Source organism: Echinococcus granulosus (genome assembly GCF_000524195.1).
Source record: "Echinococcus granulosus chromosome Unknown EG_S00117, whole genome shotgun sequence".
NCBI classification, from domain to species: Eukaryota; Metazoa; Platyhelminthes; class Cestoda; order Cyclophyllidea; family Taeniidae; genus Echinococcus; species Echinococcus granulosus.
The window spans coordinates 53,372-69,808 of record NW_020170497.1 but is presented as its reverse complement, the minus strand read 5'-3'; the positions used below and the strand labels follow the sequence as shown (position 1 = coordinate 69,808).

The following is a 16,437-nucleotide window of genomic DNA, read 5'->3' as shown; positions in this document are numbered from 1 at the left end:
CTTTATTAGCGCAGAAAGTGGAGTAGATGAATGCAAAGAGAAACAGGCACTGACCCACAATTGCGCACCCCATTTTGAGGCCAAATAGCTACACAATATTCCTGATCATTCTCTTATACCTCACGTGTAGGTGCCCTCGTTCCCACTGATTGGCTCACGTCTACCACACCCCTCACTGGACTGAATTTACTCAGTGGTTTTAAGTTCTCCTTCCATTGAAACGATTAACAGATTTGTTTAGTAAAATGATTTCCTCAACTTTATACATCAGTCCACTGTGTTCAACACCACTTTGTTCCTTCTTTCAAAAAAATTGCCTTTTAATTCCTACACTATTCGCATCACCTTCATTGAAACAGTGGAAACAATTTGCATCATTTGTAAGGCGCCAACTTTTGTTTAAACTCAAAATGTAAGACAGACAGTTAATTCGGTAGCACCGTTCTCAGGTGCAGGCTGCATGTAGAGATGATGGTGTAAATGAAGAGGAATGCTTGCTTCATTGCATCCCAAGGAGTCGTTGCATATGATACACTGAACATGCCTTTCCCATGAAGGCTTCACCAAAGCAGTCGCTCAACTCCAGTGAGTGGATACGAAGTCGCAGAAACAACAATGACATCTTGGCGCGGTGGTAACATCCCACCACCTTGCCCATTTATTTCTCATTTTGCAGTTTATTGGTACCACTTAAAGGAAGAAATTGGCCTTAGCCTACAGATTCGCAGTAAAATTGTCTTGGAAATGGCACGGACAACAATTTCACCCTCTATTATCACAACCAAATGCTGGAGATGTTAAGAACGGCAGATAGAAGTGCATTAGACCCGGTCATATTTGTGGTAGGATGGCACTCCTCGTGGTCATCGAAATCGGTGGCAGTTGATGGCAAGCTTAACACCTAATGGCTCATCAAATTGCATCTACGTGGGGAATTTTTTGATCCGCGACAGTGCTACCACGAAAGCGATGGATGGGATGAGTCTGCATGGCTTGTTATCACACATTCACGCATAATTTACGCCATTTGTTGATAAAGAGGAGAAGGTATACTGGGACGAAATGCCCTTTTGAATTCGCACAATTAAGAATAAGACTTGACTCCACAGCTGGAGTTCTTCAACCCCCAAATACCTATTATTGGTGCTTCCTGAAGATTTAAGACTAGAGCATTAAGGAAACTAGAATGATTAGATTAAAAGCAGAATGAATGGCTAGGCAGGAAAAACGGTACACCAGCTCCAACAAGTATCTGTGGCACAATTTTCATCGGGACAATGGCCTGCATAGACCATCTTGTTTGGTTTTAACAATGAATTCGCATTCGTACCCGGCTTTATCCACTCTCACCGCAGGCACCTCAATCTCCACCTACTCTGGCATGGGGCTTTCTGCCCTTTTATTTTGCGCCAGACACTCGCTCGTTAGTTCAACGAATGTCCGCCTATTCAAATGGTTGGTCTCCTCGGCAATCAGCTTTGAATTCGGGCGCTGTGAAGCAAGTCACTTGTATGATCGCCTACTAATGCACTAAGATTGTAGAAGGAATTTGCCCCATTCTGCCACAAAAATGAGCCGATTCAGATTTCCTAGATGTTTCCGCCCCTATTTGGAATATTAATATGGCGTTAGTTGTATTGTTGACTTAGCTGAGTGGCAGCTAACGCAAAGAAATGAAAGTCACAAACGTTCTCAATGCATGCCAATGTCAGACACCTTGCATTACGCCATTGAAAAAAAAAAAGAAAATACAAATTGAAGCATTTGAAGTGAATATGGTGCGATGAGGGATACACTTTAGAGGTCAATCGATGGGTGGCGCTTTATAAGCTTGTAACCAAATTGCTGGAGTAACCTTCATGATGATGGAATAATCCTGTGAATAGTGTAAATTGGAGGTGAGCTCTGAAGTTGGGGATTAATTTATGCGGATGATTGCAATGAGCATCTAATGTGCATCCAGTGGTATTTGCAACGACTTTACGCAGCTGACATCCTCAGGCTGCGTTTTTGAGGGGCTGACATAGGGAAGGATTTTGACAGTTACCATTTAGAGCCGCACACAATGCTAACCAAGCATAACAAACTAGAAGGAAAGCGCAAAAAAAAAAAACATTTCTTGAGTGTCTGAATTTGTAAACACCCCTTGCAGAATCTTAGCATTGTTACGTCGCCCTAACTCCAGAATGATGGAAGTCACTGTTGAACAGCCTGTGAGTGCTATCACCACCTTCACCGAAGCTTGGAAGTCGGATTAGTGGATTGGCTTGAAGGCTGACAAAGTTTCAGACCACATTTTTAGCCCATTTCGGGGCAATGGGGTCGTGTGCCCTCAAAGATGACAATCACCTCCTAGCATTTAGCACTTTCACGCGACACTTTCCAGCCACTTCCTTTTGTATACCTACCTCTTCCTCATTAATGCGCAAATGCATTCGCTCGGCTTTCCATTCACCACCGCAAGCCTACCTGTCATCCAGAAAGCGGCATTCCAGACAGACGAGCCGTGGCGATTGCGCATGAACACAGTTTTCACCTCCTCCCGACATTTGACACTGGCACGTGATTTACAGAACCCCATTTCCAGGCGACTTCGTCATGTCCCTCCAGTCCCGCCTTAATGCAAACACATGCAGAGATCAATTTGCCTCTACCTTTCACACCCAATCTTCATCACCACTGCTCTCTTTTCACCTAACCGCAAAGCAGGAAATGTAATTTCATTATTTATTTATGAAACCAACAGTTGCGATGGGAGGCTAACAAAGAGTACGCGCGATATACACTTTGAAGCTGGCGGTTATGGGGAAGATGGGACAGGGAAGAGCATTCACGTTGAAGTATGCGTTTATTTACACTTCGAAACACTGCACTTGCGAGAGTTGGAAGCCGCCGAAAGAGCCCCTGTGGATGGAAAAATAAACGAGCAGATGTAGAAGGGAATTGTGATAATGATGGTTTCCTGCAAAGCATTGTCTACTAAACCTTCACACGTTTGAGCACAGGTTCTGAGGTGACAGCTTCGCGTTAACGAAAACAGGCAAGTTGGAAGTGAGTAAAGAGACGGACCGAAACCCTCTTCAGATGGCCAAACGAAACGACAGGAAAGCGGACAAATGAAAGGGCAATTTGTTGGAGACCTGACCATTCGTTTTCAAGCTGTTGACAGCATGCTTTAAGCGAACCGGAAACCCCACCGTCAACTCCCCCCTAGTTATCAGTAAGTGAAGAATCAGCACTGGTGGTAGATGACACATTTCTATCAGCATGTACGAAAAATTTTCTCAATTGTCATGTCTCACAAGTATTTGGACTTTGAATTATGGTCCAAACAATAGAAATAGAGGACAACTACTCTTTATCCATAATGCGATGAAAGGTCTACAGATATCGTCCCCGCGACACTCAAATTCGTCTGTTCTTCATTCATTTTGCTCGTAAATGTTTCACTAGGTGCTTTTACTTGGTCAGCTTTACCTCAGCAAAACTGTTTTGGACACTCAGTATTCAAACCAATTAGAAAGTCGGCTTATTTTCGGGCTTGGTAGCCTTGTGAAACTGAGCCAGCTGAACTGAACTGGGACCTAAGTAACAAATGCCAGTGATGAGCTGAAAGCCTCAGCACTTGTCCTCTGGAAACCACAAATGATTAGCTGACTTAGTTAGAGTTGAAGTGGAGATATCAATACGGGTAGAGATTACTGCTGAAACAGAAGAAAAGACGGACAAGAGAAGGGGAGAATGCGCCCGATGCAGGGCAAACACAGTAACTAAATCAAGGCCTGAACAACCTTGTATGGGCCGATTCAAACACCATCGTTGGAGGCATTTTTGTGGCAAATCTGAAAAATACTATATCTCCTCAAATAGACAATTGACAGCAATAAGCAAACTTCTACTGTAGATACTACTTTTGCCGTAAAAGCTTTTTTGCCGAAACGTGAACCAGATCTTCAAAAGCATTCCATGCCTGTATCATCGATATCGGCTTCTACAACTTAATATTTTTATTATTTTGACCATGGTGTGCTATACTCCGCTTCTTGTTTCTGTTTATTTGACATTCCCCTGGGAAAACAACGTCAGTGACAAGTCGAAAGATGACTTAATTGTAAAACTAGCATGACTGGCGTCAACGAATCACAGGACAGCACATTCGCTGAGGTTTTTAAGCCTCCCACTTTGACTTCGACAAGGGGATTGAGCCAACCTTCGGGAAAGTAGGACCCCAGATGCAGCCTAGAGGAGTTAGGGATAACTACATTTGATATTTTTGATGCGAAATAGATGATAAGATGGTTGGAATTAAAATGCATGCACTGATCAATGACAACTAAGGACAAGGTAGTCAAAAACTGTCATATCAACGTGGCAAAGCATATGGGAAACCAGCACACTGCCTTGTTCATGAGTATCGTCTAATTCTCACTGCTACAAGTTGATCAAGGTCACTTTCTTGGTAATGACAACAACATAGACCGAAACGCGATATGGAACACGTGGTAGCGAGGTACGGTTGATTTGCTTTGATCTCCAGATCTTCCACCCAATCACATCCTTAGCAGGACCACTTAAAGTGAAATTCCAAATCACGCGTACTGCTGCCACTGCGTGGTTGCACAACTTGACAAACCACGCCCCTTTTGGAGATCTTTAAACATTAAAGCCGTTTAAAAACCTTAGGCATCAATACGGGCATTGTGTATGAAATCGCTTTTGGAGGGGCAGAAACAGTGGAGCTATTACTGAAATGGGTTTAAGTGCGAGTACGCAACTAAATTAATACCCTCCTAGAGAAAAGTAGTCCTCAAACTCACCCACCTGGTGCCAATTCCACATTTTCCATTCATCTCCACTCTCATTAATAAAATAGCGTCATTTACTCGTTAGTATCATCTCCAACGTACAGAAATCGTTTTACCACAGAGTAGAGCTAAAACAGGATATTTTTGAAAACCAGTACCGTACAAGATTCAGCGGTAATAAATCCCAAAAATACCTTTCCTATTCCACCATCGCCTGCCCGTAGTGACCAATTTCTCCCCTGATGGGGTAAAAAAGTAGGTCCTTCAGACGACTTGGCGAAGCCCACGACCTAAGCTTAAATTATCCAGCGCCCGATGGTTCTATTTCGCCAATAACTGGTAGGGCAAAAGCAATCTACATCAAACTTCTCGGGAGTTCGCCAGAAAAGCTGGAGGTGGTATGCACACCCACTACTCGGTGCACCAGTAGCAAGAGCTGACTAGAAATTCAGCAAACTTTCGTAAGACAATTTATAAACAGATTTTAGAAGCCGTCAGATCCAAATGCAAGCAACGGTATGCTGTTAAAAGGGTACATGGTGGTGTTTACTTCGATCTGGGCATCTTTGAACTTATTAAAGTCGTTTTTTGGAGAATTCTGAGCTGTTTTCGGATCCAATAGCGTTTCGGGGTCTAGATTCGAGTCATTATGATCTCTTTGATTTAAAAATCTACTAGCTTTAGCATCATCAATTGAAGTTTTGAAGCAATTTACGGATGAACACTTGTTAAAATTTTACCTGACTACTTCCAAGCTTTACATACTATTAAGCAACTTTGAGACGGTTACTAAGGTAATACGAGCCATATGATATCTCCAAGTAATGTTAGTTGGCGATCACATGACGTATTTGAAAATCCCATTTTACTATTTGCACACCCGCAAAGCTGCTTGTAACATTTAAGTAGAGCATGTCAGCCTCCGCTTACTCGCGGGCCAAGCCTCTAAAGGAAAAGGCTACAAATTACCAACCAAACCAAGGGTTTACAGGCTACACAAATGAAGGGTTGGTGGACGGTCAGTGCACAGCTTTCAACCTGAATTGTCAGGGCATAGCAATGGATGGGAAGGCAGAGCAGCGGCATCCAACCAGCTGCTTCAAAGACTCCCAACGCCAAACCAAGAAAATATAGTGAATCATACGACAACTGGGAAGCCGTTAAAACAAGGTACTCCTATATTCTGTTCCTTTAAAAAAGTTGACTTTTGGTAAACCAGCAGAACACGTAGTCGACCTATGTACTGTGATTCTCTGCAAGTTTAGTTTAAAATTAAAGCAGCGCCTTCTCCATAATTTAAATTAACTCGAGAAGATTGTCCGCGTTAATCAAACAGCCTAACTCAAGGGCGGTCAACCAACAGTGCATTCGCTAATTAATTCAGAAATGGTTAGCGAATCATGCCAATAGTGCCAGAAATAGGGATGGAAAAGTGGGAGTCTAGGAGGCATTACGCAAATGGGGATTTTATATTTCCACGTATTATTAACTCGGTAAGTTTACAAAATCCCACCCCACCTTTATGGCTAGTTTTTGGCGCTTTAGTAATGTTTGTTCCTTCCATCCCGCCAAAGTACTCCTCCCCAAACTGCTTTATTTATTTACTGAAAAATAAATTTAAATCAGCACTTTAGAGAAGTTCATGCTTTTGAATTGCTGGTATAGTTTAGGTCATCCATCATCCACTGCTCTCGAGATCCAGATGAAACCAGAACTACTGAAACGTTGAAAGTAGCGACAAATTTTGCCCCAACAAAGGTGCACCAACTGGGTCAACATAGCCAACGGCCTAGAACCTCACTTACTTAAATCCATCAAAAAAGCAATTGCCAACACGTCTTCTACGACTCTGGTGATCCAACCAAAAATAATTTGCTTGAGATTGGGAAGCGGAAAACCTTCTTAAAGCCCTCCATTAATTGCTCCTATTGGGTCATCAAGTAGCGTAAAACTGACTTAAAGATAAGGCAAATGACCTCACAGCGGCGCTCATTCATCGAGAACAACTGGGAAACTTTCGGGGCTAAACTTCACTCGCTAAATACTAAGCTTAAAAGGAGTCACTTCCTGTAATACTGTAGGCAATATATAGCATCAAGTGGTGTAGTAGTGCCTAGAGAGGCATTCGTCTACAGCCCCAGCATAGTCCAACTGGGGCAAAAAGGACAATAAGGGTTTTAACTTGAAACTCTCGGAGTGGCCCACCTATGAATGCTAGAATGGTCCGTTCGTTTTTGGTAAACAGATTCTCGCATGTAAATAGGCCAATTTTTAAAACAGACTTCAAATGCTGAAATGCAAGGGAGGTTCGTCCTCCACCGGGGCAATTCAAACAGCAACGCCCCTTGTTCAGCAGCCGTGGACAATACTACATCAGGATTTTAACCTCTGCTTTAAGGGTTTGCCAATCCCCGGAAACAATGCTTTTGTATAACCAAGTGGTGTTTACCTTAAATAATTCACTGAAACAAGAGAGCGGCCTGAATTTTGCATCGGTTTAATGCTTGTTATCAATCTTGCTTGAGTAAGCTGTCAAATTTAATAAATGGACTTCGTACGACCCGAACTGCTGGGAAACGACACTCCAAAAATCAAGCATTGCCAAAGATGAAAAATAAGCGCTTTATGATTTCGTGGCACGTTAAGTTAGCAAATTGAGTAAAATAAGCCTGAAGCTAGAAAATTTACGCAGCACAATTCAGCCTCCCAGTCCGCCATGCCAGGCACGTCCATTATTCATAAGGAACAAACACAATCTACTAGGAACCAGCATGTCACCCTGTGCCAGAAATAAAATTCTCTACTAGGAAAATGGCAATTTTCCCCGAATTCAACCTCGTTGTTTAACACGTACACTTGTAAAGTTAGTAAAATTCACTAAAAATCGGCCACTCTCACGAGCTACTAGGCAATTTAGCTGTATTACAATCACCTTAAAATGGTAGCGGGAATCGACTCCACTTCAAACTGCCTAAATTAATTCAACTTGAAGGCTTATTCCCCGGCAGGCTTACCACATGGAGGGCCGCCCATCGATGCGTACCCCCGATAAGTGGGTAAATTGAAACGTAAATAGGATGCCTAACCGCTCTGGTATCCCCATCCCATCCTTATTAGGGTCAAGGTGAAGGACACATACGCACCTCCCAACTTCAGTCGACACTAGAAGTACTTAAAAAAAGACAAGTGTCAGTGTGCTTATTCACCAATTGCATTATAACAGAAAATGCCGTGAATCGGAAACCAAAGTAGCCAAAGCTAAAAGGGTAGGCGCCCTCGTTATCTGACCTGAGGGTGGGTGCATAAGCGACCGCACTTTCCTTTAACGAATTTTGGAAAACCACTTAGCCTAAAGCCGAACCAGAACAATGAGGTACTGCGATAGCCACACATATTACATACACACTCCAATCCATTTTAACATTACACGTACACAAAAAGCCCACTTTAAAATGTCACTACGTGTGAAAACTACCGCTGTCACATCGCGTGTCAACTGCATTACTCGGTCCAAAGATTGCTCCAGCAAATACTCGACTATCTCAGTGAACACAAGAGAGATTCTTTTTCACATACTCTTCTTTCTCCGCACCAGTAGGTGCGCAGTTTACTATTTTGGGAGTAACGGTCTTGCCTTTCGAAGGGCAAACTTATAACACTAGGAGCATAAACACCTGGAAATGTGCATGTTACCATTGCAGAATATTCAACTACCACAAATTTTAGGTCCACAATAGTAAAGCCGAACTAAGGGACTGAAATGCACAGCATAGGAAATTCCCTAATTCAATGAGTATTTTGCCACCTTGCAATTTAACTTGACTAAACTACATGAACACCGACTGGATCGCTGTTTTCGCAATTGCACATCAAATCACTAGCACCTAGGTAACAAGTCAAATTCGGCACTGCAGATATTTTAACAAAGGTTTAATCAATTATCACAAGTTTGAATGTAGATATTAAGGGTAATTGGGCATGAATAGCCTGCCTAACGAAAGCAAGTGACGTGAATTCTTAGGAATATAAAAAAATGTAAAAGCAACTGATTGCTTTAGACCGCATTTTAAATTAAGATGGTACGCCTGACAACTTTGACACGAAATTGTTTCTGTCAGATGGCACGAACAGGCCACCAGAGCATAGTTTAGGAATAAAAGAGACAATACTTTTTGGTAACGCATTAAAATAGCATCCCTGATGCAGTAAGGTGTTTTGCGACTACGAACTCAACGAGAGTGAAGCGTTTGGTACTCCCCCGGCCGTTGCCGAAATCCAACTACGTACCCATACTGAGACGCGGGTCAAACGGACGCAGTTAGGGGTGTAAGCTTAATTCAACACACCATATAAGAACAATACAGTTAGATCGGTACGCGACACGGGGGACACCTCGACTCCATTTTCAATTTGAGATTTTTCTGAAACTGATTTCCCCTGAATCACAAGAAGCCTCAAACAAAACCACTGATTGTAACTGCAAATCCTAATCCCACTTACACGAGTTAAACTGTGGAACGCACTGGCTACAATTCAACGCATGGGCATTACCAAATCACCGGTATCGGCCCAAGAGCATGAGTATGACCGTTTTCACAATTCTCGCTCCCACCAAATACGCCTCATGGTAAATGCCAACACTTCATATCCTGCATAAAAACCGCTAAAAACGCCTTAACCGAAGAAGCAAATCAAACACTCTTTCCTGCGGCCATGTTACTGGTTGATCCGTCATCAGGCACAGCTCGGACGGCTATCAAACAACTGTTCACTCAAATGCGGAAGACCAAAAGGCACGAATGAACAGTGTGATATGAGCTAGGCTGCAACAGAGCTTACTTTTAGGAACAGTGGCCCAATGTAGTCGATGACCCTTTCTGCAGCCACCAAATGAAATACGCGTATGACGAATTTGATCCCAAATACACGCTGTGGTGCATCCTTAATTGGTCTAACCACTTTCATCCAAATACGACCTTAGCAACTATGGGCGTGCACGCACTAGAGCCCTCTAATAAGTCCTCCAGAAAGCACATAGGATTAACTGGCGACCCAGCGGGGAATACCACTTTTGCGCTTTCACCACCAACACATTCTCAAGTTGCAAATTAAAAAGTTGCATTAGTCTGCTTTACTACTTGTTGAGGGGCGTGCTGGGTTTACACATTTTAAAGTAATCAAACTGCTGTAATAACACCGATAAAGAACTTTGAGATAGCTTTTGCATTATTTTGCGAGCTTGTAAGACAGCAGAAAACCTACCCAATAAAAGTCATTAGGGCTGACATTAAATTCACTTTTCTAAAACACCGTAAACTCCTATGACAAATAAAAGGCCAATCCTTACTTACACAACTCTCCATTTCATTAAGAATAATATCTATACCAAATGCCGACAAATACCACCAGTGGACGGCTTACATTTCAGGACTGTTTTCGTTTCGTAAATGATGATTTTCCGCGTGCATATTCGGACATCAGGACAGGAATCGAGCAGATGTAAACTCGGCGACATTCACACAAACAGAAGGGAAGGGAGTGTGGTGTGTGCATTCGCTCTCCGTAAACTCCCCTTATGCACACAATCACTCAAATAGACAAAAAGGCGCGCACTAAAATCAAACAATGGCGTTAGGAGTACCCTCTTCCTACCAGAACAATGAAGCAGTTAAACGAAGCCTCAGCGCAACCTTAGCGGTGAAAATGGGCTGTCGAACGACATGCTGATTTCAGTCATGATTTGGCGACGCAACTAACAAGTTTGACCTGGTTCCCATTTCGCATTCCTCGAAAGCAAGGACCAATTCCCAAAAACACGTTCCCCCAGTTTATTCGCAACCCTAGGCATCAAATGCAGAGACAACTGCATCGAATGTGCAGACGGGCCCGATGTTTCATAAATGCAGTAGCAATCCCCGTTCCCTCTAGGTAAATCAAGTCATGTAAGGAAGTAGGTTCAAGTGCATATCCTGAGCGATTTTCTCAATGGGAAAGTAGTAGAAGGCTGCCTTAGATGTCTTGCGTTACAAGATAAATTAACAAAGTACTAGCCAAATCTAATAATCCTACAAAATTACTCCCAAAAACTTGAATACAATCATAGGAAACTGATACCCGACAAAGTCGCACAATTTAATTCCAACCATAAGCAGATATATGGGCGGCACTACTTATTTCATGCAAAACAAAAAACTATCTGAAAGCATCACCGTAATCCACCGAGCACCAACCAATTAAACTGTGAAAAGCCCAGACTACTATACGGTTCTTGTGCCCCCAAATCCCCTTTCAATCAACAGACCTGGATAAACAAGTTATGACATCGCAATCGCGGTAGTCCGGCTAACACCTCTTCCCTCTGTTAGGAAAAATCAATGACAAACGCCGAATGAAGCCGAGCTGTAGTCGCTCTCACACCGAGACCTAACTCTGAACACTCCTGACAAACACTCATATTATTAAACAATCTAATCGCCAAACGTAACCCCATACGCGAAGGGTAGATCGCGACATTTGGTGCACGGTTGCCATGTCCCACTAGCGTTACCGACCCATAGGCGAGTTTTCGGCTGCTGGGCTCAAAGATCCGCTTGGATCCCAAACTGCAGGAAAAGTTACATAAAAGCACTGAAAAAGTGTAGAGCATCTTCCAGCCCCAGACCAGTCATCACTCATCCAGAACTTATTATCGCAAACTGTTAATCAGGCATGTTGACATTACTGTAAAACCTGTGCTGAAGTACATGCCTGATTCAAAGAGCTTCAGGTTGCGACCACAGAATTGTAGGGAACATTTGCGTTACACCGCAAATCTCCAGGTCATGCGTGTACCCACATTAGAAAAACACCCTGCATCACAAGCGTTTTTTGTCAATAAAAAAGCTATTTAATGAAGTGTGTCAAAAATTTCGGACAATTCAGTCAGGTAAATCGTGTCAATCATACTAAAAAAATACTCCAATCACAAAACTCGCATGCAAGCCCTACACTTATTCACACTAGCAAGATGTCGTTTAAACTAAAAATGGGCTATTAAAATAAAATCTTACCGGGAAAAAAACATCGACACACCTAAAAAAGGGAAAACAACTTCGGCGTCTGCTACTGTTGGTGGATACGAACAGAGAGGCTATTGTTGAAGAGCCGAAACATGTTGGTTTCATGCGCTGCTCGCTCCGCGTCTCCAAAGCAGCCAAAAGAAATTAGCGCCTCGCCCATCTGATTTCCACGGTGGTCACGGCGGAAACGAAGCGAACCCGGGAGGGGACGGAATGGCCGAAAGACGTCCAGTACCGCATTAGGAGGGCAGTTGGGTGGGAGATTGGATATGTGCACGCTAACGGCCACCGGAGGACCGGGCCTACGGAATTGTGGTGGTGGAGGACCAGGCGGCGGGAAGGGCGGTCTGGGATGTGCCCCCCTTGGTGGTGTAGGAAGAGGCGGTTGAGGAGGATGATGGTAACGAGACGCAGTCGGCCTGGACTCGCCGCGATCACTATCAGTGGTTTGCGATTTTGTTTGGCTCTCGGTATCCTGAAGCTTTTGTTCAAATTCTGCCTTTGATATGGCACGCATACAAAGGTTCCGATGCACTTTCTTAAGCTCACTTTCTGCAGCCGAAAAGTCGCGCAAAGCCGTCTTGCAACTGTCCTCGTTAATGAAATCGATTACTGCAGCGCGACTGCTTGACAACAGATGAATAGAATCGCCCGGGATGAACACACTGGGGAAGATTTTTGAAATCTCAAAGATTGTCATATTCCGCGAAAAACCGTAAATAAAGCAACAAGTTTTGGCTGCTGCCGGAATTTCTGGAGTTGCTTGTTTAGTTACGCCATCTGTCTGTTTGGATTGGGGAGATCTGGGCACCGAATGAACAAATTGCATGGCAGAAATTGCCATAAGCTTAACGTTTTGCGCCTGATTTCGGCTAAAAGGACGCGGTGGTGCGCCCAGGAGGATGTCCAAGTCACGGGCAGAGGGGAGACGAACTAAGGCCACAGCGGACCCCCGAGGCCCACTCTGCACAATCTTGACATTCTCTTCACTGAGTCCCGGTACACCAAGGAAACTAACAATATCCCTCTCGGTAACATCGCTTGGGATCTCGGAGATTTCAATGCATCCCTCGCTGTAGTAGTTTGGCTTTGTGGAGGCTCTTGGCGGAATCCTTTCAAGGAGAGCCGGAGGACACCTACTCTGGAAACTGCTGTCGGTAACCTTGAAGTATTCTTCCGCCGAAGAGTTGACCACTAGAACTTTAGCACCACGGAAAACATTACCGTCGCACGCTAAAGCCCGATGATGTGATTGAGGACAAGTGACCATACAGTAGACGTTCCCAGTGTATCGTTTTAGAGCGTCTTCCTCCACCCTAATACCAAACTTGGGAACAATATTTACACCGCGGAGAAGATCAAAAACACTTTTTACCGTGACATCTGAAGGACGCATGGAAACCTTTACAACGAAGTCCAGACATGGTACCTCCGAACTTTGTGGCTGAATTTCCTCCTGCCGGTAACGTTTATAGGGAGCTGCATCAATGCCAGCAGAGTCAGGAGGACCCGATCTTTTGGCATAATGACTATCTTCATCTCTGAGCCAGGGCGGCCTAACTGAAAAATCACGTTCACCATTTGGGAACATAGGGGCATTTTCGCGATAATAGCCCGATTCTTCGTAGTGCATGTCGCCTTCATAACCGTTACCATAACCGTAGTAACCGTCTCCCGTCGGCGGTGGTGGTCGATCCTCGTAGGCTCCATTGTAGCCGCTGTATCCATCGCCGCCGCCCTTATGAGGTGGAAAAACCCCATCACTCCCCTGCGACTCCGACGGTCTCGGTGGGCGACTTTGTTCCTTGCTATAGCCACTGTACCCCAGTTGATTCCCATCATGATCATTGCCCCAGATCTCAGAGCGATCGTAACCGTGACCATATGCAGTATCTGAATGAGATTCAGGTCCTTTATCGGACGGAACCTGGTGAGGAGCATGGGATGATGACTGGGCATACGGTCCACCGGTAGAGCTGATGCCGGGCGGACCAGAGGGACGCGTGTAGGACTGAGAATGAGCAGAAATAGTGTGAGAAGATGGGTTATACTGACCAGGAGGTCTTGAAACGGTTTCTTGAGCGGTGGGAGGCTGTTGAGATGCCATGATTACAGAACAACGAGCTGTCTCTATGACAGACTGCATCTCAGCCTTACTGCTGAGAAATAAGCGAATCTGAGCAGAGTTGATATACTGGTGATCCAAAAGCATCGCCTTTCGAGCATCTTCGTCGGTAGCAAATGCTATAAATGCATCGCCTTTCTCTCCGCCAACAATGTGTACGCCCCCCTCCGGAATATTTAAACCACCAAAAAAGCGACGAATATTCGACGCATTCGCCGTCATTGGCAGATTTTGCAAGCGGATAATGACGGAAGTCATCTAGAAAAGCAATCGTAAAACATACCCACGAACCTTAGACGACGGACCCCGATACCGAAACGCTGAATGACTGAAACAAACAATCCAAATCAGTTCAATCTGCAAAGTTGTATTGTCAAATTTAATGACAAGTTTTCTGTATCAAGACGTTATTAAACTAAACTTAAAATTTTACCTAAAAACTTAATTAATTTTTAAACCGAGGAAATTTTATGTCTAAAATTGTTAGTTGGGTTTTTACTTACACACAAGTTCTATGCTTTAATCGCGCTTTTATTAACAATTTTTACTTTAGTGTGTATCTTTTACTTGCAATGTATTACTTTTTCAGAAGATACGGCACAGCACAATAGTCTTTCATGCATGCATCTTTGCTCTATATTCTCAATTATATTGGAGAAAAATTCTATGGTAAATATTTAGTTACCACTGATGAGAAACCAAATGACGCTGACCTAGGCTTCACACAGAATTAATATAGTACATACGGATTTTCCTTGATATAGCAGAAAACGATATAAATGTATGTGAAGACTAATTTTTAAAGTACGAAGTGGTTTGGGGGTTAGTGACATGACTCTAGGGTCACACTGTCCAAGGAAATATTAGCCTTGGTGGATTAATCATTCAACGTAGCTAAATATGCACGCAAATAATAAGTCTAACAATGTTTTCTTCCGGATTTTAACAAAATCTACTTGTCCGGCGACCCCTCCGTATCAGCAAAGATGATTCTGCATGGCATGTTTCTTACAACAGCTAAGATCAAGTGTAGTCTTGGGCTGTATTAGTGGCTACAATTCAAACCTTTGGTAAAAGCATCCGATTAGCAGTAACCAGTTTTTCGAAGCGTAAGTGTTCTTTGTTGGTTCAGAGTAAACCCTGCACGGATGGCAATGAGATCATGATCAAGACGCTACATTCGATGAAAGGACTTGAGGTCTGGGACATCCATCAACTAGTAGATGCGAATTCGGGGAAAGGCATGCAGTTTTCCGAAGCACTTTCCCAGCATCCAAAGTGCTTCTGCATAGCCTTCTTGTGACTCAAGGACTGTTTGGCGCCGAATGACTTTAGAAGCCTTGTTTTCGTCAGCCAAAATGAAGTACTCTATCAGGCAAACAAGAGTGTTCATGCATTTATCTAAACCTTTTTTTTTGAGTTAATGCCAAACGAATTTGTGCTGGTAGTGAATAAAGGGCTTCAAACAACTTTTAAGACTTTTTGGATTCGGCTGTACTGGTGCATTTTGAGGTTCCCTTTGGCGACAGCTCGCTTAGAGGGATAGGCACCAAGGCAGACAACGAATCGATGTAAGTTCAGCCAGCATCTAGCCGGTCTGACGGATACGGTGTAGGCGGACGAGTTACATTATCGAGCATAATGGAATTTCCTTCTTACTCTTTCAAATTCCCAATTTCCTTTAGAATTCTACTCTTTATAATGCCTTCAACTCTACTTCATTTTACTTTTCAAGAAGACTCTTGATAAATGTAAATTTTACAAATGGCGATCATTTGGGTTGGTAAAGTGTAGCGCCGACATTATGCTCAGAAGCTGGACGGCACACAGGCTATCTGATTGAGCAATTCCACAGACAAGTAGTTGGCCGTAGCTTCAACAACTCGCTCCTCAATCTATTTCATTACTTTATTTGTATAATAATCATGAATTAGGGAGCTATTCTCCGCCAAAGGCAACCTCCACACAATAAAAGTAATAAAACAAGGTAAAGCATGAAGTTGGAAATTTGAATGGAGGCATCCATTATGCGCCACACCCTGATTTCGTTAGGCATTTCACGATGTAAAATTGAGCATCATAAATGTTGTGAGCAAAAAGATCAAGCACTTGGACTTATTCAATGAGACAACTATACCATGTGTATGCAAGCTCTCGAGCATGACAGACTTGCAGTACTTCCATTTCAAATCAACTACCACGGCAAAATATTTCCACCTTCGATCTCCTACATTTAACTTTGTGGAAGTAGAATGAGGAAGAATATGGGGTGCTGACTAGGGTCGGTGAAGCAGGCGTTGGCAACTTAATGAGATGATTGCCTCAAATTACTAGACTCATACCAAAAGAGGCTATTCACTTGACACCATTAGTTAGGTGTTGTTGACAGGCTAAGCACTTACCAATTTGGGGGTGAATTCTTGGATAGGTGCAGGAGAAACATTTTGGT

At 43.4% G+C, this 16,437-nt stretch overlaps 2 protein-coding genes across 2 annotated transcripts in view; one reads left to right on the top strand and one right to left on the bottom strand. All coding sequences in view use genetic code 11, as the record gives it.

Moving 5' to 3' along the window:
* The window catches only part of EGR_08723 (hypothetical protein), a gene marked incomplete at both ends in the record, with an annotated part of 4,055 nt that extends 2,296 nt beyond the window's left edge, over positions 1-1,759 (top strand). The window contains 2 exons of the mRNA XM_024497972.1: positions 232-412; positions 1,633-1,759. Coding sequence (XP_024347605.1) covers positions 232-412; positions 1,633-1,759 — 308 coding nt within the window. The remainder of the gene's footprint in view (positions 1-231; positions 413-1,632) is intronic.
* A 10,147-nt stretch (positions 1,760-11,906) lies between these two features.
* On the bottom strand, positions 11,907-14,246 carry EGR_08722 (RNA-binding protein; the record flags this gene model as incomplete). Its single annotated transcript, XM_024497971.1, has 1 exon — positions 11,907-14,246. The coding sequence occupies one exon, from the start codon at positions 14,244-14,246 to the stop codon at positions 11,907-11,909; it is 2,340 nt and encodes a 779-aa protein (XP_024347604.1).
* Between the last annotated feature and the right edge of the window lie 2,191 nt (positions 14,247-16,437).